The sequence below is a fragment of the Oncorhynchus tshawytscha genome, linkage group LG13, assembly GCF_018296145.1.
Source record: "Oncorhynchus tshawytscha isolate Ot180627B linkage group LG13, Otsh_v2.0, whole genome shotgun sequence".
In the NCBI taxonomy this organism is placed as follows: Eukaryota; Metazoa; Chordata; class Actinopteri; order Salmoniformes; family Salmonidae; genus Oncorhynchus; species Oncorhynchus tshawytscha.
Genome location: NC_056441.1, coordinates 56,388,029 through 56,409,319, shown reverse-complemented (window position 1 = coordinate 56,409,319; position 21,291 = coordinate 56,388,029). Strand labels below are relative to the sequence as shown.

General features: G+C 41.5%; 1 protein-coding gene and 1 long non-coding RNA gene across 3 annotated transcripts; one reads left to right on the top strand and one right to left on the bottom strand.

Moving 5' to 3' along the window:
* Positions 1-16,600: 16,600 nt before the first annotated feature.
* LOC112265197 (T-cell surface glycoprotein CD3 epsilon chain) lies at positions 16,601-19,176 on the bottom strand. 2 transcript variants are annotated; one of them, XM_024442294.2, is made up of 5 exons: positions 18,874-19,176; positions 17,731-17,943; positions 17,357-17,494; positions 17,035-17,090; positions 16,601-16,731 (listed from the first exon to the last, which is right to left on the bottom strand). In XM_024442294.2, exons 1-5 carry the CDS (start codon positions 18,935-18,937, stop codon positions 16,675-16,677), a joined length of 528 nt encoding a protein of 175 aa, XP_024298062.1. In that variant the 5' UTR covers positions 18,938-19,176; the 3' UTR covers positions 16,601-16,674. The 2 variants fall into 2 exon arrangements, with proteins under 2 accessions (XP_024298062.1, XP_024298061.1); XM_024442293.2 differs by having other exon boundaries at positions 18,868-19,172.
* A 418-nt stretch (positions 19,177-19,594) lies between these two features.
* LOC121839093 lies at positions 19,595-20,876 on the top strand. The gene is made up of 2 exons (XR_006078665.1): positions 19,595-19,635; positions 19,718-20,876. It is a non-coding gene; the product is annotated as an uncharacterized LOC121839093 (long non-coding RNA).
* Positions 20,877-21,291: the final 415 nt, after the last annotated feature.

Genomic DNA, 21,291 nt, shown 5'->3' with positions numbered 1-21,291 from the left:
TATTGTATTTGGTACAAATCCTTCCTTGCTAGACCTCAGCTGAATCTGGTAATGAATGGTGTGGCTGTTGAACAAGTTGAGACTAAATTACTTGCCGTTACTTTAGATAGTAAACTGTCGTGGTCAAAACATAGATTCAATGGTTGTAAAGATGGGGAGAGGTCTGGCCGTAATAAAGAGATGCTCTGCTTTGACACACACTCCAAAAAGCAAGTTCTGCAGGCTCTAGTTTAGTCTTATCTTGATTATTGTACGGTCGTGTGGTTGAATGCTGCAAGGAAAGACCTAGTTAAGCTGCAGCTGGTCCAGAACAGAGCAGCACATCTTGCTCTTCACTGTAATCAGAGGTCTGATATAAATACTATACTGCCAGTCTCTCTTGGCTAAGAGTTGAGGAGAGACTGACATCACCTCTTCTTTTTATAAGAAACAATGTGTTGAAAATCCCAAAATGTTTGCATAGTCAACTTACACACAGCTCTGACACATACTTACCCACCAGACATGCCACCAGGGGTCTTATCACAGTCCCCAAATCCAGAACAAATTCAAGAAAACGTACAGTATTATATAGAGCCATTATTGGATGGAACTTCCTTCCATCTCATATTGCTCAAATAAAAAGCAAACATGGTTTAAAAAAACCGATAAAGCAACACCTCACGGCACAACGCCTCAACCCTATTGGACCTAGATAGCTTGTGTGTATGCATTGATATGTAGGCTGTGTGTGCCTTTAAAAAAAAATGTATGTAGTTCTGTCCTTGAGCTGTTCTTGTCTATTGATGTTCTGTATTATGTTTCATGTTTTGTTTGGACCCCAGGAAGAGTAGCTGCTGCTTTTGCAACAGCTAATGGGGATCCTAATAACATACCAAATACCAAATCTCCATATACTGCAGTCTGTTGATCACATACCATAACCTCCTGTTGTATTACAGAATGCTTCATGTTCTTTGTATATCATAAGAATGTCCAAGACAATTTATGTGAACTGATATTTTTATATGGATATATACATAAACAATAGATATTTCTCTAAAAGTATATAACGTGTACATGTACATTTGTATTTATATGTGTATAAAATACATCTAATTAAGATTAATATGACTATGGATTTGACTGTGGACAGTCAATTCTGCTTTTGCTTTTATTTAACCAGCAGGGGGCACTAATCTTACCCTGTCAAATACCCAGGTTGAAGACTTAAGGAACCAACTGTCTATTGATTTACATAAAATGGTCTGTCTTCTTGTCATATTAATGCTGTCATAGGTCAGCTGTGCTTTGCAGGTCAGGACTGGGCATCATCAGGGGACAGTGCAGAGCTGGCCTTCACTGGTTCTGCTGTAATGGAGCTAGTGTTAGCCCATATCAGTGTGCTGAGCCAGTGGGAGGAAATGCAGCCTTAAGTCTAATGGAAATTGTGATGACATTCACATATGACAATTATATCTCAGATTGTGTTCATTTGACACTGATGGTAGGGAATTGATTCTGCTCTATCTTTTATGGTTCTGACACTGCTGTCTGGGTATATGTGATTGTGTGTAATAAGACTGGCCAAAATCAACATTTTGTAAACCGCAATTATTCTAAGAAAAGTGTTTTCTGCCTTACTTGTGGTTAGTGCATTGTTATTTGTGTCGAACATAGGGGTGGTAGTGTTTGAGGCATAGGGGTGGTAGTGTTTGAAGCATAGGGGTGGTACTGTTTGAGGCATAGGGGTGGTACTGTTTGAGGCATAGGGGTGGTAGTGTTTGAGGCATAGGGGTGGTACTGTTTGAGGCATAGGGGTGGTAGTGTTTGAGGCATAGGGGTGGTAGTGTTTGAGGCATAGGGGTGGTACTGTTTGAGGCATAGGGGTGGTACTGTTTGAGGCATAGGGGTGGTAGTGTTTGAGGCATAGGGGTGGTAGTGTTTGAGGCATAGGGTGTGGTAGTGTTTGAGGCATAGGGGTGGTAGTGTTTGAGGCATAGGGGTGGTAGTGTTTGAGGCATAGGGGTGGTAGTGTTTGAGGCATAGGGGTGGTAGTGTTTGAGGCATAGGGGTGGTAGTTTGGTTTGAGGCATAGGGGTGGTAGTGTTTGAGGCATAGGGGTGGTAGTGTTTGAGGCATAGGGGTGGTAGTGTTTGAGGCATAGGGGTGGTGTGTACATGTTTGAGGCATAGGGGTGGTACTGTTTGAGGCATAGGGGTGGTAGTGTTTGAGGCATAGGGGTGGTAGGGTGTTTGAAGCATAGGGGTGGTAGTGTTTGAAGCATAGGGGTGGTACTGTTTGAGGCATAGGGGTGGTACTGTTTGATAGGGGTGGTACTGTTTGAGGCATAGGGGTGGTACTGTTTGAGGCATAGGGGGGTGGTAGTGTTTGAGGCATAGGGGTGGTACTGTTTGAAGCATAGGGGTGGTACTGTTTGCATAGGGGTGGTACTGTTTGAAGCATAGGGGTGGTACTGTTTGATGCATGGGGTGGTACTGTTTGATGCATTGAAGCATAGGGGTGGTACTGTTTGAAGCATAGGGGTGGTAGTGTTTGAGGCATAGGGGTGGTAGTGTTTGAGGCATAGGGGTGGTACTGTTTGAGGCATTGTGTCTTAGTGCCTGGGTGAGAGTGTAACTGTTCCAGGTGCCAGTTGTAGGTTACAGGGTGTTGTGGTCAACCGTTGCCAAGCAGGAAGCTGTTGTCTCTTTGTCTTCCTCACATGGCTCCTCTGCAGAGCAGTAGGGATTTTAGGTTTTCAACAGAATTATTGGAACTAAACTTAAAGATCTGTGATTATTATAATCATGTTTTACTACATGGTAAAATCATACTACATACTAAAACCACTACTCTTACATTATTTTTTGCAATTTACTGTAGGCCCATATGTAATTCTTCTTACCCTTGGTTATTAAACATTGGGACATTGTTGTTTCAAAAGTGATAGTACTTGCCAAAGCAGCATGTTCAAGTTGATCTGTGGCGTCACCCATAACTCAACCCGGTCTCATGTTGCTGAGGTATTAAATAGGGACAGACACAGCGCTGGTGTTAATGCAAGATAATCATACACACCACCTCATAGACATAGAGACAGACACACCACCTGAGAAGGTGACATTTTGAAGACTTTTTGAAAACCGACAAGGAAAGGGTAAGTTTTAGGTTTTTGATCCCCTATTCTAAAGACCCTTTTATTTGTTTTACATTTTTAAAACAGTTTTGGTGGGGTAGATCGGGTTTAATATTGCAGATAAATTGTAGTTGCCATCAATGTAATTGTCTGCATCACTTCCAATCCCCCATATATTTTTGGGCAAATATATATATACACACATATGTATGTGTGTATGTATAGATTTATGTATGTATATGTATATACACACACACACACATATGTGTATATATATGTGTATGTATATAGTTCAAGTCGGAAGTTTACATACACTTAGGTTGGAGTCATTAACTCGTTTTTCAACTCCTCCACAAATTTCTTGTCAACAAACTATAGTTTTGGCAAGTCGGTTAGGACATCTACTGTGCGTGACACAAGTCATTTTTCCAACAATTGTTTACAGACAGATTATTTCACTTATAATTCACTGTATCACAATTCCAGTGGGTCAGAAGTTTACATACACTAAGTTGACTGTGCCTTTAAACATCTTGGAAAATTCCAGAAAATTATTTTATGGCTTTAGAAGCTTCCGTTGCTGATTGACTTCAGGCTGATTGACATCATTTGAGTCAATTGGAGGTGTACCTGTGGATGTATTTCAAGGCCCACCTTCAAACTCAGTGCCTCTTTGCTTGACATCATGGGAAAATCAAAAGATATCAGCCAAGACCTCAGAAAACAAATTGGAGACCTCCACAAGTCTGGTTCATCCTTGGGAACAATTTCCAAACGCCTGAAGGTACCACGTTCATCTGTACAAACAATAGTATGCAAGTATAAACACCATGGGATCACGCAGCATACCGCTCAGGAAGGAGACACATTCTGTCTCCTAGAGATGCATGTACTTCAGTGCGAAAAGTGCAAATCAATCCCAGAACAACAGCAAAGGACCTTGTGAAGATGCTGGAGGAAACAGGTACAAAAGTATCGATATCCACAGTAAAACGAGTCCTATATCGACATAACCAGAAAGGCCGCTCAGAAAGGAATAAGCGACTGCTCGAAAACCGCCATAGAACTGTTTAGCCATAATGACCATCGTTATGTTTGGAGGAAAAAGGGGGAGGCTTGCAAGCCGAAAAACCCCATCCCAACCATGAAGCACGGGGGTAGCAGCATCATGTTGTGGGGGTGCTTTGCTGCAGGAGAGACTGGTGCACTTCACAAAATAGATGGCATCACGACGTAGGACAATTATGTGGATATATTGAAGCAACATCTCAAGACATCAGTCAGGACGTTAAAGCTTGGTCGCAAATGGGTCTTCCAAATCGACTATTTTTATTTTATTTTATTTCACCTCTATTTAACCAGGTAGGCAAGTTGAGAACAAGTTCTCATTTACAATTGCGACCTGGCCAAGATAAAGCAAAGCAGTTCGACACATACAACAACACAGTTACACATGGAGTAAAACAAACATACAGTCAATAATACAGTAAAAAAATAAGTCTAAATACAATGTGAGCAAAAGAGGTGAGATAAGGGAGGTAAAGGCAAAAAAAGGCCATGGTGATGAAGTAAATACAATATAGCAAGTAAAACACAAATGGTAGATTTGCAGTGAAAGAATGTGCAAAGTCGAATAATGGGGTGCAAAAGCGCTAAATAAACAAATATAGTAGGGGGAGAGGTAGTTATCTGGGCTAAATTATAGATGGGCTATGTACAGGTGCAGTAATCTGTAAACTGCTCTGACAGCTAGTGAGGGAGATAAGTGTTTCTAGTTTTAGAGATTTTTGTAGTTCGTTCCAGTCATTGTCAGCAGAGAACATGAAGGAGAGGCCACCAAAGGAAGAATTGGTTTTGGGGGTGACCAGAGATATACCTGCTGGAGCGCGTGCTACAGGTGGGTGCTGCTATGGTGACCAGCGAGCTGAGATAAGGGGGGACTTTACCTAGCAGGGTCTTGTAGATGACCTGGAGCCAGTGGGTTTGGCGACGAGTATGAAGCGAGGGCCAGCCAACGAGAGCGTACAGGTCGCAGTGGTGGGTAGTATATGGTGCTTTGGTGACAAAACGGATGGCACTGTGTTAGACTGCATCCAATTTATTGAGTAGGGTATTGGAGGCTATTTTGTAAGTGACATCGCCGAAGTCGAGGATCGGTAGGATGGTCAGTTTTACAAGGGTATGTTTGGCAGCATGAGTGAAGGATGCTTTGTTGCGAAATAGGAAGCCAATTCTAGATTTAACTTTGGATTGGAGATATTTGATGTGAGTCTGGAAGGAGAGTTTACAGTCTAACCACACACCTAGGTAGTTGTCCACATATTTTAAGTCAGAACCTTCCAGAGTAGTGATGTTGGACGTGTGGGGAGGTGCCAGCTGCGATCGGTTGAAGAGCATGCATTTAGTTTTACTTGTATTTAAGAGCAATTGGAGGCCAAGGAAGGAGAGTTGTATGGCATTGAAGCTTGCCTGGAGGGTTGTTAACACAGTGTCCAAAGAAGGGCAAGAAGTATACAGAATGGTGTCGTCTGCGTAGAGGTGGATCAGAGACTCACCAGCAGCAAGAGCGACATCATTGATGTATACAGAGAACAGAGTCGGTCCAAGAATTGAACCCTGTGGCACCCCCATAGAGACTGCCAGAGGCCCGGACAACAGGCCCTCCGATTTGACACACTGAACTCTATCAGAGAAGTAGTTGGTGAACCAGGCGAGGCAATCATTTGAGAAAGCAAGGCTATCGAGTCTGCCGATGAGGATGTGGTGATTGACAGAGTCGAAAGTCTTGGCCAGGTCAATGAATACGGCTGCACAGTATTGTTTCTTATTGATGGCGGTTAGGATATCGTTTAGGACCTTGATCGTGGCTGAGGTGCACCCATGACCAGCTCTGAAACCAGATTGCATAGCGGAGAACGTATGGTGGGATTCAAAATGGTCGGTGATCTGTTTGTTGACTTGGCTTTCGAAGACCTTAGAAAGGCAGAGTAGGATAGATATAGGTCTGTAGCAGTTTGGGTCAAGAGTGTCCTCCCCTTTGAAGAGGGGGATGACCGCAGCTGCTTTCCAATCTTTGGGAATCTCAGACGACACGAAAGAGAGGTTGAACAAGCTAGTAATAGGGGTTGCAACAATTTCAGCAGATAATTTTAGAAAGAAAGGGTCCAGACTTTCTATCCTGGCTGATTTGTAGGGGTCCAGATTTTGCTGCTCTTTCAGAACATCAGCTGACTGGATTTGGGAGAAGGAGAAATAGGGAAGGCTTGGGCGAGTTGCTGTGGGGGATGCAGTGCTGTTGACCGGGGTAGGGGTAGCCAGGTGGAAAGCATGGCCAGCCGTAGAAAAATGCTTATTGAAACTCTCAATTATAGTGGATTTTTCGGTGGTGACAGTGTTTGAGGTCCTCAGTGCAGTGGGCAGCTGGGAGGGAGGTGTTCTTATTCTCCATGGACTTTACAGTGTCCCAGAACTTTTTTGAGTTTGTGTTGCAGGAAGCAAATTTCTACTTAGAAAAGGCTAGCTTTTTCAACTGCCTGTGTATATTGGTTTCTAGCTTCCCTGAAAAGTTGCATATCACGGGGGCTGTTCGATGCCAATGCCGAACGCCATAGGATGTTTTTGTGTTGGTTAAATTTCTTGAATGGGGCATGCTTATTTAAGATGGTGAGGAAGGCATTTTTTTTAAATAACCAGGCATCCTCTACTGACGGGATGAAATAAAAAATATAAAGTAGAAGTTCAAATTGCTTGGTTACAGACCTGGATAGTAGGACATAACTCTGCAGCCTATCTTTGCAGTAGATTGCAACACCGCCCCCTTTGGCTGTTCTATCTTGTCTGAAAATGTTGTAGTTAGGAATGGAGATTTCAGATTTTTCGGCGGTCTTCCTAAGCCAGGATTCAGACACGGCTAGAACATCCGGGTTGGCAGAGTGTGCTAAAGCAGTGAATAAAATAAACTTAGGGAGGAGGCTTCTAATGTTAACATGAATGAAACCAAGGCTATTACGGTTACAGAAGTCATCAAAAGAGAGCGCCTGGGGAATAGGAGTGGAGCTCGGCACTGCAGGGCCTGGATTCACCTCTACATCACCAGAGGAACAGAGGAGGAGTAGGATAAGGGTACGGCTAAAAGCTATGAGAATTGGTCGTCTATAACGTCTGGAACAGAGAGTAAAATGAGGTTTCTGGGGCCGATAAAATAGCTTCAAGGTATAATGTACAGATAAAGGTATGGTAGGATGTGAATACAGTGGAGGTAAACCTAGGTATTGAGTGATGATGAGAGAGATATTGTCTCTAGAAACATAATTGAAACCAGGTGTTGTCATCGCATGTGTGGGTGGTGGAACTGAAAGGTTGGATAAGGTATAATAAGCAGGGCTAGAGGCTCTACAGTGAAATAAGCCAATAAACACTAACCAGAACAGCAATGGACAAGGCATATTGACATTAAGAAGAGGCATGCTTAGTCAAGTGATCAAAAGGGTCCAGTGAGTAGTGAGGTTGGTTGGGGTAACGGCAATTCAGACAGCTAGCCGGGCCATCGGTAGCAAGCTAGCATAGGATGGAGGTCTGTTTTTAGCCACCTCGTGCGTTTCCGACGGTAGATTAGTGGGGTTCCGTGTAGTAGAGGGGATCAATCCAATTGGCAAAATATATATAGTTATAGTGACCCAAGAAAAATATTCCGATAGACCTATTCAGATAGCAGCCGATAAGACAGCTAACGGTTAGCGGGGCCGCAGATGGGCGTTCAGGTAACGTCGCGATGGAGGGGCCAGTTGGATAACTCCCTCGGGCAGATAACGTCGGTAGTCCAGTTGTGAAGGCCCGGTGGGGCTCCGCATCAGCAATAAAATGGGTCCGGATAGGTGATTGTAGCCCAGGAGTGGCTGATGGAACTCTTCAGCTGGCTACCTCCGGAATAATTGATGTTTGCTCCGGGATCGACGTAAGCCAATAGTCACACGGATAGCAGCTAGCTAGCTGCGAGATCCATGTGTAAATGTCCAGAGCTTGCGGTTGAAATCCGGGGATATGGAGAGAAAAATAGGTCCGGTATGTTCTGGTCTGAGTCGCGTTGTACAAAACTGCCGATAGCTTTTCGAGCTAAAGGATAGCTGATGATCACAAATCGTGGTCATCACACTGGGAATGTGAGGAAAGAAATAAAAACTGAAATAAGTCCTTCTCTCTACTATTATTCTGACATTTCACATTCTTAAAATAAAATGGTGATCCTAACTGACCTAAGACGGGGTATTTTTTACTAGGATTACATTTCAGGAATTGTGAAAAATTGAGGCTTTTTTATTTTGGCTAAGGTGTATGTAAACTTCTGACAACTGTACACATCTTTAAAAATATATATATTTTCCTTTATTCCTTTCTAACCCTACCATTCCTCTCCTAATTGTAGTAAACTAGTGAACAACAACGCGTAGGCTCCTACTTACAAATTATACATACTATGTACATTTTATGGACACAGTTCATTTTACAATTGTTCTATTTGGTTTGTTTTTACTCTCTGTCCTTCCTCTACCTCTCCCATTATTTCTAATGTCCATCCAGTTTGAATTATATTTGCTGTATCTTTCAAACTGTGCTCTTTGACAAACGTTCTTAACCTATTTATGTTTTACAGACACTATCTTTTACATGAGTTATCTTGTTATTGGTTGCTATTAGTCCCAACCTTCAGCTCCATTCAACCCCTCCCATCTATCTCTTAAGTATCTCTCTTTCTATTTGCCATATATTTATCATCTGTGATGTTTCACAAAAGTTCTGAACATTTCTATTCTCATTGTTTCTACAGATTGTACATTTAATTTTTTGTTTTTGCTAAAATTATTATTCTATTATTGGTCGATTGACTATGACTTTTCAGATCACACAGTAGTGCGATCTGCAGGGTTAGCTCAAGGTAAATATAGCAATTCTTCAGCCATTCCTGGACCTGTGACCAAAAACAAGTTACATATGGACAGTACCAAAACAAATGGTCTAATGATTCTGTCTCTTCGCAGCAAAATCTGCAGAGCTGGGATGGCTGCTGTATCCCCATATATATAACATTATATTGGTTGCAAGAATTTTGTAAATAATTTAAATTGAATCTGGCGTCGTTTTCCGTATCAGTTCATTAACCATGTGCCATGGAATCGGGACGTCAAAAAAAATCTCTTCCCAACTATTTTGCGATCTATATGGCACAGCTGTCAATGTTTATGGTCTTTAAATGAAACTGGTATACCTTTTTATTTATCACAATTTTCTTTAACCTATTTTGGTCTTTAATGCAGGGCCGACAGACAAGTTCCTTACTTTTCCCCCTTCCACTTTCCTCTTTTATTTTTGCGGTAATTCTGCAATTAGTTGGTTGTAATTTTGGGTAGAGCAGACATTTCCATATGTTTTTGTTAGCTGCATGTGTGACAACTCCATCTGTCCTATTTATGATATAATTTACGAAGATTATACCTTCTTTTTTAAAATAAAAAACATGTATTTTTATTTTTTATCAATTGGTATATTTGAGTTTAACCACAATATTTGTTGTATTATTTTTTCTGTCTTTTCTGGTGGATTAAATTGAAATTGATAGAAACACAAGTTTTCATCACTGACATGAGAAATATTTATTTACAATTGAAAAGGTTTGTAGGAGACACAAAATAAAGATAAATCAATATCTTTGTGTGAAGGTGTTATTTCTTGTAACATTTCAAGCCTAAATTCAGTAAAAATACATGTATTTTTTTGTTTTACTATTATACAAAATTGAAGTTTAAGACGAATCACTCACTCACACGATGCCATACACATGGTCTGCGGTTGTGAGGCCGGTTCGAAGTACTGCCAAATTCTCTAAAACAACGTTGGAGGTGGCTTATGGTAGAAAAAATCTGGCAACAGCTCTGGTGGACATTCCTGCAGTCAGAAAAGCTCCCTCAAAACTTGAGACATCTATGGAATTGTGTTATGAGACAAACTGCACATTTTAGCATGGCCTTTTATTGTCCTCGGCGCAAGGTGCACCTGGGTAATGATCATGCTGTTGAATCAGCTTCTTGATATACCACACCTGTCAGATAAATAGGTTATCTCGACTAAGGAGAAATGCTCATTAACAGGGATATAAACTAATTTGTACACAAAATTTGAGCGAAATATGCTTTTTGTGTGAATGGAACATTTCATGGATCTTTTATTTCAGCTCATGAAACATGGGACTAACACTTTACATGTTGCTTTTATATTTTTGTTCAGTTTATTTAGAGGTCTTTTGGCTTGGGGGTAAAAACTGTTCAGGATCCTGTTGCTTCCAGACTTGGTGCATCGGTACCGCTTGCAGTGCGGTAGCAGAGAGAACAGTCTATGACTTGGGTGGCTGGAGTCTTGGAGAAGTTTTGGGGCATTCATCTGACACCACCTGGCATAGAGGTCCTTGAAGCCCCCTCCTGCTGTTCAGAGACTGGCATTTTCTACAAGAAATCTGCCTCCAGAAATAAAAGCTTCTCCCAAGTGGGTGTGACACCTACTCCCATTGCCTGCTGCTTGGATTCCACCTGGCGATCTGTTCACCATCTGCCCTGGTTGTCTCCCCCTGTCTGGTACAGGGGGAGACATGGCGGTAGATGTGTATCTAGTTATATAGAAACTACTGTGGCAATGTCATTTATTGTAGCTGGGGATTTTCTCTCTATTTGTTACACAGACTTTTGCCCTCCCATCCCATTCTAACCACCTCTCTCCGGCTTTGTATTCATGTCACCTGATGAAATTTCTACAATATGATCTTGTTGCCATCTGATGCACATTCAGATTTCATAAATCAACACTGCAGAGCTCTCCCTGTCCTATGCCTTGATTGTATTACTGTTAATGATATCTGGAAATGTGCATGTACACCCTGGCCCATCTACTGTTGCTAGCCCCAATTCCTATTTGTGCTCTGATATCTGCTTCACTGATTTCTGCCCTCGCAAAAGCCTGGGTTTTCTGCATGTGAAACCTAGAAGCTTATTACCTCAAATCGATCAATTGAAAGTGTGGGTTCACAGCTCCAATCCAGATGTGTTGGTCATTACTGAGACGTGGTTAAGGAAGAGCAAGACAGATCTTCTGAAAGGTGGGGGAGTGGCAATCTTTACCAAGGATCACCTTCAGTGCTCGGTTGTCTCCACCAAGTTGATCCCTGAACAATTTGATTTGTTGGTTTTAAGTATTAAACTTTCAAATAGCTCTTTGTTGACTGTTGCTGGATGCTATCGTCCTCCATCAGCACCGGCCTGTACCCTACCTGCCCTACGCTCTCTCCTGGCCCCTTACACTAAGTCTGATTTTGTCCTGCTAGTTGACCTAAACTGGGACATGCTTAAACCACCTGACCAAGTCCTAGAGCAATGGGACTCCCTAAATCTTTCTCAGATTATTACCAATCCCACAAGGTATATGACTCCAAACACCTGGAAAAGGCTCATCTTCTTGATGTTATCCTCACAAATAATCCTGATAGATATCAGTCTGGTGTTTTCTGTAAGGACCTTAGTGATCACTTTTTTACAGCCTGTGTTCGTAATGGCTGCTCAGTGAAACGACGCTTGCTAAAAAATGAGCAAGCCTTCCTTCATGAACTGGCCTCTGTAAAATGGTATAGAATCAGGTTGATCCCCTCTGTCGAAGACACTTGGACCTTCGTTTTTGATATTTTCAGTAGTATTGTTAACAAACACGCCCCTGTAAAGAAAATTAGAATTAAAAAATGATTCAGCCTCTGTTTCGACATTGATCTTGCAGAGTTACTCCACCTCAAGAATTGCATTTGGTGAATGGCTCGGCACACACATACTCAGGCCGACTGGCTCTTGTTCAGGCAAATGAGAAATAAGTGCACTCAGGCTATCCGGAAGGCCAAGGTTAGTTACTTTAGGGAGAAGTTCTCACTCTGTGGGTAAAACCCCAAAAAGTTCTGAAAAATGGTTAAAGACCTGGAGAATAAACCCTCCTCCTCACAGCTGCCCATGTGCCTTAAAGTTGATGATGTGGTTGTTACTGACAAGAAACACATGGCTGAGCTCTTCAATCCTGGCCACTTCATTAAGTCAGGATTCTGATTTGACTCAGCCATGCCTCCTTGCTCGTCCAACATAAAACCCTCTTATGCCTCACTCCCCCCTATCTGAGATATCTACTGCAGCCCTCATTCTCCACATACAACACCCGTTCTGCCAGTGACATTCTGTTAAAGGTCCCCAAAGCACACACATCGCTGGGTCGCTCGTCTTTTCAGTTTGCTGCAGCTAGCGACTGGAACGAACTGCAACAAACACTCAAACTGGACAGTTTTTATCTCAATCTCTTCATTCAAAGACTCAATCATGGGCTCTGTTACTGACAAATGGGCCTGCTTTGTGTGATGTATTGTTGTCTCTACCTTCATGTCTTTGTGCTGTTGTCTGTGCACCGGGATGTTTGTACTATTTTTGTATGCTGCTACCATGTTGTTGTCATGTTCTGTGCTACCATGCTGTGTTGTCATGTGTTGCTGCCTTGCTATGTTGTTGTCTTAGGTCTCTCTTTATGTAGTGTTGTCTCTCTTGTCGGGATGTGTGTTTTGTTGTCCTGGCACCACACTGCCAGGTCTCTGATCTCTCAACGTGTTCTCCAGTCTCATAAAACATTTTAGAAAAAGGCTACTTGTTATTACTTGTGAAAGAAAAACAGCCCCAAAGCATGATGTTTCCACCCCCATGCTTCACAATAGGTATGGTGTTCTTTGGATGCAACTCAGCATTCTTTGTCCTCCAAACACGACGAGTTGAGTTTTTACCAAAAAGTTCTATTTTGGTTTCATCTGACCATATGACATTCTCCCAATTTTCTTCTGGATCATCCAAATGCTCTCTAGCAAACTTCAGACGGGCCTGGACATGTACTGGCTTAAGCAGGGGGACACGTCTGGCACTGCAGGATTTGATGATAGGCTTTGTTACTTTGGTCCCAGCTCTCTGCAGGTCATTCACTAGGTCCCCCCGTGTGGTTCTGGGATTTTTGCTCACCAATCTTGTGATCATTTTGACCCCACAGGGTGAGATCTTGCGTGGAGCCTCAGATCGAGGGAGATTATCAGTGGTCTTGTATGTCTTCCATTTCCTAATAATTGCTCCCACAGTTGATTTCTTCAAACCAAGCTGCTTACCTATTGCAGATTCAGTCTTCCCGGCCTGGTGCAGGTCTACAATTTTGTTTCTGGTGTCCTTTGACAGCTCTTTGGTCTTGGCCATAGTGGAGTTTGGAGTGTGACTGTTTGAGGTTGTGGACAGGTGTCTTTTATACTGATAACAAGTTCAAACAGGTGCCATTAATACAGGTAACGAGTGGAGGATAGAGGAGCCTCTTAAAGAAGAAGTTACAGGTCTGTGAGAGCCAGAAATCTTGCTTGTTTCTAGGTGACCAAATACTTATTTTCCACCATAATTTGCGAATAAATTCATTAAAAATCCTACAATGTGATTTTCTGGATTTTTTTTCCTCATTCTGTCTGTCATAGTTGAAGTGTACCCATGATGAAAATTACAGGCCTCTCTCATCATTTTAAGTGGGAGAACTTGCACAATTGGTGGCTGACTAAAAACTTTTTTGCCCCACTGTACATACATTACCTGTTTGCTCAGTTGCTTTGTTAAGTTTGCGCTACTGTTTTGCATGAACTAAGATTTCCTTCTGGAACCATATATCACACGTTTGTTGAATTCTATTTATTTATTTATATTGTAGAGAAATTGTTTATGGACATACGTACATTTTCCACGTATTTAAAAAAAAAAAAAAAAAAAAAATAAAAAAAAAAACATTTTAGGCTGTTTTGTTATTCCATGTAGTAACACCATTTTTGATTTGCTTTTATAATCCGAGCATATACTTTTTTTTCAACCTGTGTACAGATAATGTTTGAACAATTAAGGTGTACGACGGTTAGTTTTGAACTCCAAAGCTCTCGCTCATCACTGTACCCTCTACATGAGAGGGAGCTGGCCTTTCTTAGCTCTTTGGAGACATAGTCATTGGTACGTCTTCATCGATAAGGCCATACTGAGACAGCTTCCCTTTTGCCTGTGTACCTACATTGTCCAGCAGACAAATGACACCTATCAGCTCCGCTCAGAGGACGGTATCTTGTCTATTCTATTTCTCTGGCCCTTCCACTTGCTACAAGCTACAGAAGGACAGGAAATTGCAGGAGCTCGTGTTTTTGAATTAGTTTAAAGACAAATCTATGGTGGACAATAAAGTGGGTGGCTGTCAATGTTTTGACTCCTAGATGCAACACACCTCACCAATTCATTTAAATTGTCGTGCTTTGTGTTTCATGTTGTAATTGTCTCTGAAACAACTATTTTGGCCAAGTCTCTCTTGGAAAATAGGTTTTTAATCTCAATGAGACTAACCTGGTGAAATAAAACCAAAATAAATAAATAATGAAATGGAAGGTTGGTCACAAAATAACGACTGCAATTGTAACAATAAATCATTTACTTTTATATGTTCCCTGATTGTGTTCTGTTATTTCTGGTTTCATCCTACGTTTTAGCAGATCACCAAGTGAATCAAAGTAATTTTGTTCTATCAGACTTTCCACATAGAGCAACTTTAGTGGAGGGTTTGCGCTACAGGAAGCCCGAATGTGTCAGATATTCTCATGGAACAGAGCGGATGACACATGCAATGCTTTTCGAGTGTAGTTATGGGGGTTTACTGCTGCTAGTCTACAAAGTGCGGTTTCCTAACGGAGCTTCGAGAGGAGATCAAACGGAAGAGCTCAAACAACACAGAGCTCACAGTGTACACAACCAACCCCCACACATCCAAGCCCACATCACCCCCTCACACACACACACACACACACACACAAAAACCAATCAACCAAACTTGCAAACATACACATTTATCAAACAAGACTCAAATTTTCCAAAAGAACCACTGTTGATCAGGTCTAACAGATACCATTCACTTCAGTGTTCCAGGTGTGCACGCTCCCATGTTCATGGTCTTCACTCTGGACCATAATTAGCTGAATCAGCTGTGTAAGTTCAGGGCCGGATTGATCTACAGTATCTAGTCACTCATTGATACAAAACTGTGGGAAACAACTCTAGACACCCACACCTGAACGTTCTAAGAAGGGCTTTATTCTTGTCAAAAGAGAAAAAAAATATATACATCAAATAGACATGATTTCCACTTCATTCTAGCTATAGAAAGTTTGAGTAAGGCAAAAAATACATTTTTTTCCACTGATGCGGGTAAGTAGTCTGTCTACAGTCATATGTGAAATGTTTCCGGTGAGATCATCATGATTAGCAACAGAGGGACCTGGCCAATCATCCACCATCATTTACTGTAAGCGTAAGGGGTGCAGGCATCTGTGGCTTAGACCATGAGAGCTGACACTGAAGATAGAGAACCACAAACTAGCTAGACTCTTTTGTCGCATGGCACTACACTTCATAAAACAAACATTTCCTTTGTGTCACAGTGGCTCACAGTGAAGTAGACAGAATCAAGGCAAAATATAACGTACATGTGCTAATACACTGGGTGCACAAAACAGTAAGAACACCTGCTCTTTCCGTGGCATAGACTGACCAGGTGAATCCAGGTGAAAGCTATGATCCCTTACTGAAGTCACTTGAGCGATCCACTTCAATCAGTGTAGAAGAAGGGAGACAGGTTAAAGAAGGATTTTTAAGCCTTGACATGGATTGAGACATGGATTGTGTATCTGTGCCATTCAGAGGGTGAATGGGCAAGACAAAATATTGAAGGGCCTTTGAATGGGTAATGGTAATAGGTGCCAGGAGCACCGGTTTGAGTATGTCAAGAACTGTAACACTGCTGGGTTTTTCACGCTCAACAGTTTCCTGTGGGTATCATGAATGGTCCACCACCCAAAGGACATCCCGCCAACTTGACAGAACTGTGGGAAGCATTGGAGTCTACATGGGCCAGCATCCCTGTGGAACTCTTTCAACATCTTGTAGAGTCCAAGCCTGAATGAATTGAAGCTGTTATGGGGGCAAAAGGAGGTGCAACTCAATTTTAGAAAGGCGTTCCTAATGTTTTGTACACTCAGTGTATAGACAGGCAGCAATAACATTGTGAAGAGGAACAACTTGGCTGGCACCTGCAAACATTAATACCATTTTACAACAGTTGATCAACACAGCTACGTACTTGTTGTTTCAGCACAGCAAACATCTAAAAGTCTTTACAAAGATCTCCCTATCTTTATATCTCTATTTTCCAGAGCAACACTACGTTAATCACTATTATCACTAGTTCCAGTAATTCTAAACTACAGTTTTAACTAAATCATAATATCACACATTTTACACATCAAGCTAAAATAAAAAGCCAATTTAAGTCTAAGCTAAGCACTACAGAGCCTTCTCCCCTCCTCTTTGATGGCAGGGTGAGCTGAGGTCTGCTGGTCCGGGGCATCAGAGGAGTCCTAGAGAACAGGTGTGGTCTGGTGAGAAGACAGTCTACCCAGTCCTGTGGGTAGCGTAGATATCTCTGCTGCGGGTTGCCAGACTAAGGGGCTGTCAGGGGGAAAAGAAAGGCTTTAGGTGACTGATGTAGCTGTTTCGTGTTGTTAATTAAGTCAGACTCACAGATCAGTTTAAGTCAGATTCACAGATCAGTTTCCATTGCAACACCACTATTTTATTATGCATCTTCACCAGAAGTATTGTGAATAGCTAGCCTAGATCATCTCCCTAAAATACGGACAGACTTTAGCTAACCAGGAGATGTGGAATGAAGGATAGGTAGGAGATACGGATGGAATAAAAGCAAAAAATACAGACGGAGAGCTAGACAAGAGGTAGTGGTAGACAGCCTACCTCATAGTCAGGACTTGGAACCACTGGTGGGCCACGGCCTGCTGAGCGGGAAGTGGCTATGGGGAAAACCAAATATAAGTTAGTATCAATTCATAAATAAACAAACACATATTTAATAAATAAACCATTCACTATACTTAACGTTTATAACACATGGTCGATACCCTATGTGTACTATGTCACAGGGAATTTAGATTTTTATGATCTCTGAATACTTTGTTGTTGAGTACTCCTGGGTATGGTCAAATTAAATAGTCAAGAGCCTTCCTTATCACCAAGTGCCACTGTTGGCGGATGCATAGTCAGATGGTAACAGCGTTACGTTTTTGGGGTGCAGCAGGTCCAGACTTCTTCCGAGCCCTGAGATACACAATGAGGATGACCCCTCCTGTCACCAGCAGGTCCCCAATGATGGCCCCGGCCACCAGAGTCGGATTCAGCTCATAGCAGTCCTTACACACTGTAACACCAACAACACACAGATAGGCATAGGGGTGGAAATAATGTGTTGAAACGACCGCTCAAATGGGATGGAGAAAAGAGGTTGGGGTGCATTCAGGGAGAGGGAAAGATTTGATTTGAAAGGTCCAGTAAATAATTTGCCAATAACCAGAGATACAGAGATGAGTGCTGAATCTGGGGCTCCGCACACGGTTATACTAAACATAATGATGTCTTTAGGACACTTTTACTCACCCTTTCCTTTAAAGTAAAACTGATAGGTTGCTGTTTTTACACCATCATCCTGAGTATCATACTGATATTCACAGTGGTAAACTCTTTTCTTGCTTTCATCATAATTCTCTTTGATATTTTGACTGTTCTTCTCCATTTTGGTAGTGCCGTCATACCATTCTCCTATACCAGGACAGGTCATTGTGACTGTAGTTCTCCAGAATGACACATATCCTAAATAAAGAAAACACAACGGATGCTTTAACGCAGAGGTGACAAACATACGGCGAGGTGGTCCAATCCAGCCCATAGGTCATTTGAGTATTAAACTTTTTTTTTCAAATAATATTCAAATTACTAGCTTTTATATTATACACTGAGTGTACAAAACATTAAGAACACATTCCTACTATTGAGTTGCGCCCCCCCTCCCCCCCTCCCCTTTTCCCTCAGAACAGCCTCAATTAATCAGGGCTTAGACTCTACAAGGTGTTGAAAGCGTTCCACAGGGATGCTGGCCAATGTTTACTCCAATGCTTCCCACAGTTGTGTCAAGTCCTCTGGATATCTTTTGGGTGCTGGACCATTCTTGATACACACAGGAAGCTGTTGAGCATGAAAAACCCAGCAGCATTGCAGTTCTTGCCCCAAACCGGTTCGCCTGGCACCTACTACCGTACCCCGTTTAACGGCACTTACATTTTTGGTCTTGTCCATTCACCCTCTAAAAGGCACACATACACAATCCATGTCTCACTTGTCTCAAGGCTTAAAAATCCTTCTTTAGCCTGTCTCCTCCCCTTCATCTACACTGATTGAAGTGGATTTAACAAGTGACATCAATAAGGGATCATAGGTTTCACCTGGATTCACTTGGTCATTCTAAGTCTTTGGAAAGAACAGGTATTCATAATGTTTGTACACTCTGTGTATTATATTTCGGAAAATATATGTAAATAAACAGTACGGTATTGTAAATTAAAAATTGTATGTCTGATTAAACACATAATGGTATATTCACCAACACAATAAAAATAGTATGCAAAATTATCTTATCTTAGGGTACATTTTTATACAATTCAGCAATGTTTTGAGTCTGTAATTGATAAGAAAAGAGTCAATGTCGTAGAGTAAAAGACGGACATTTTTTTACATTACCGTTACCCTCCACAGTAGTCATGATGAGGAGGAGGAAGACAAGCCCGCCATAAACGCCAGCTCTGTTCATTTTCTCTACTTCTCAGACAGACCTTTGATTATCTTGATTTTCAGCAGTCAAAAACTTCAATTCTAGCTTACCAGGATTGTATCTGAAACAGAACAAAACTAAGACTCAGGAAAATTAGAGAGGAGACAGAAAGTTACGGCAAGTCAACAAAAGTCATCCAAAGAGCTCTCTCGCTCGCTCCCTCTCTCTCGCACTCTCTCTCTCTCTCTCACGCTCTCTCTCTCGCTCCCTCTCTCTCGCACTCTTTCTCTCACGCTCTCTCTCTCTTCTCCCCTTTGCAACAGGAAGTGAATGCTTGTATGCAATTGTTATGTGCACTCTAGAAATTAGGGGTTAAAGAAGGGTTCTTCTAAGATCCTCAAAGTTCTTTGAAGAACCTTAGTGTTATTGGCACTGAATATTGCCCAGAAAAGTTTTGTCCAAGAACCCCATAGGAGGTGGGGTTCATCGAGGAACCTCCTTAGTTGGTGGGGGGTTCTTGCAGGAACCTAACTGCCCAACTGAAACATTTGGATTTGAATTTGAAAGGACAGCAGATGCAGGCAGGTGCAACTTAAAAATGTAAAGATCTCCTTAATTTAAGGTTTGTCCCTTGTATGATCTAAAATTATATTGTTTTATAATGACACTATCTATCTTTTCATAACTTTCTAAAACAGAAAATGAACACAATTCAATGGATATCAATCAACAAAGAGGTAAGAATATGTAAACTATAAGAATAGGTGATGTTTTGGGTGCATATGACTAAACTGCTCACTTTTGTGTCTGTGTCTGCAGGTATACAGATGAGGAGGCCTACAAAGGTATGTCAATAGGTATTGGTATGTTATGCAGATCATCCTCCTCCCTTACTTCTTCAATGAAAATATCATAGGCCTCTACGTTATGGACAAGGTATGTGCATGAATACCATTATCAAAACAGTTTTTTTCATTCATATTTACCACAAAAACCAAGGTATAAAATAGTGTCGTATGCATGTTTTGTTAATCATCTGTATAACTACAATTTTTGGGATTCACAGACTTCACCCTCCCTACACCTCTGATGAATATATCAGGAAACCTGTTTGATCACCATGAACTGCAAAATCATTCGGTCTATGGATACGGAGAACATCAACACATTAACATCAACAGGACAAAGGATATACACATTGGACTTGGGGCTCTGCTGGGAGTTTGCCTCATATTTAGATGTTTTTTATTCTGCTTTGCCACTAAAATCATAATCAACACTGACAACTAAAATATTGTATTATTGTTATGTGTATGATAATGATAATTAATAATAATTGGGGAGGGGGGTAGTTAAAAAATGAACCCCAAAAGGTTCTTCAAAAGGTTATTTGAGGATCCGTTAAAAGGGGTTCTTTGAAGAACTTCAGGGGTTCCCACCCAGTTTCAATTGGAAGAACCCCTAAAGGATACTCCAGAAACCTTCTATTTTTAGAGTGTGGTTATACTGTAAGCCTATCAAAGATGGTGGATGAATGAAGATGTCTTACTCAGGCAGTTTACCATTGGAAAAAATGGTCAAGGTTCCTGTCTGTGTAAGTTGGCGTTCCCATGTGAGACCAATGGCTCTGGTCTACTTATTGTCTCTTCCCACTCTCCCCACCCACAGGGGGAAATAAGTAGACCAGAGTGGCGCCGCCCCCAGAGTGGGATGTCTTGCTTTCTCTACCGCCTCTGGATCTATACTGTATTACTTACCCTTAAATGTACCTATTGGTGCTTTGTTTCCATCCCACATAATTGATTTTTAAGGACAATACATAGGCCAGTACCTAAATTATTTTTACAAAACCACACACACAATGGTTTTGACTTGTAGATATGACTGAATGATTTTGTCACGTTGTTTCTTATTGTGTTGCTGTAAGCCTATGTGTAGGCCTGTGTTTTGTCTATTACAATAAATTGTTTGAACTAAAGTCTCTCATTTGAAATGAATAATATGAAACGCGATGTTTGTGTATATTTGACAGGTTTGGATGAGCGCATCAGTGGTACTTTGTGTGGAACCTTGATGATAAGGACCAGAGAATATAGCTCGTTTGTGCCCCCTGTTATCACAACATTGAACTGACATAAAGCCAGTGGCCACACCAACAAAATTGAGGGAAACTGGCCCCATTGGTTTACAAAGGCTTGATAAAAACAAACATTGGTCTCACAACACATAACTATACATAAAGGCTTAAAAGCATATCATTCTTCATAAGCACTAGGCTTAAAAATGCTTTGCAAATTATGTTATAGGCATAAACATACAATAGGGGGATATAAACAGCCTTTGGTGTAACTCGTTGCCTCAGGTATAGACTACAGCATCAACATGTCATTTTA

Excerpts from the sequence above, each read along its gene's own strand:
- LOC112265197 (XM_024442293.2), bottom strand. The coding sequence starts at position 18,937 with ATGAACAGAGCTGGCGTTTATGGCGGGCTTGTCTTCCTCCTCCTCATC. Across the intron at positions 17,944-18,867 it reads GACTACTGTGGAGGGTAACG|GATATGTGTCATTCTGGAGA; the intron begins GTAATGTAAAAA and ends TTCTTTATTTAG. Across the intron at positions 16,732-17,034 it reads TTCCAAGTCCTGACTATGAG|CCCCTTAGTCTGGCAACCCG; the intron begins GTAGGCTGTCTA and ends TCCCCCTGACAG.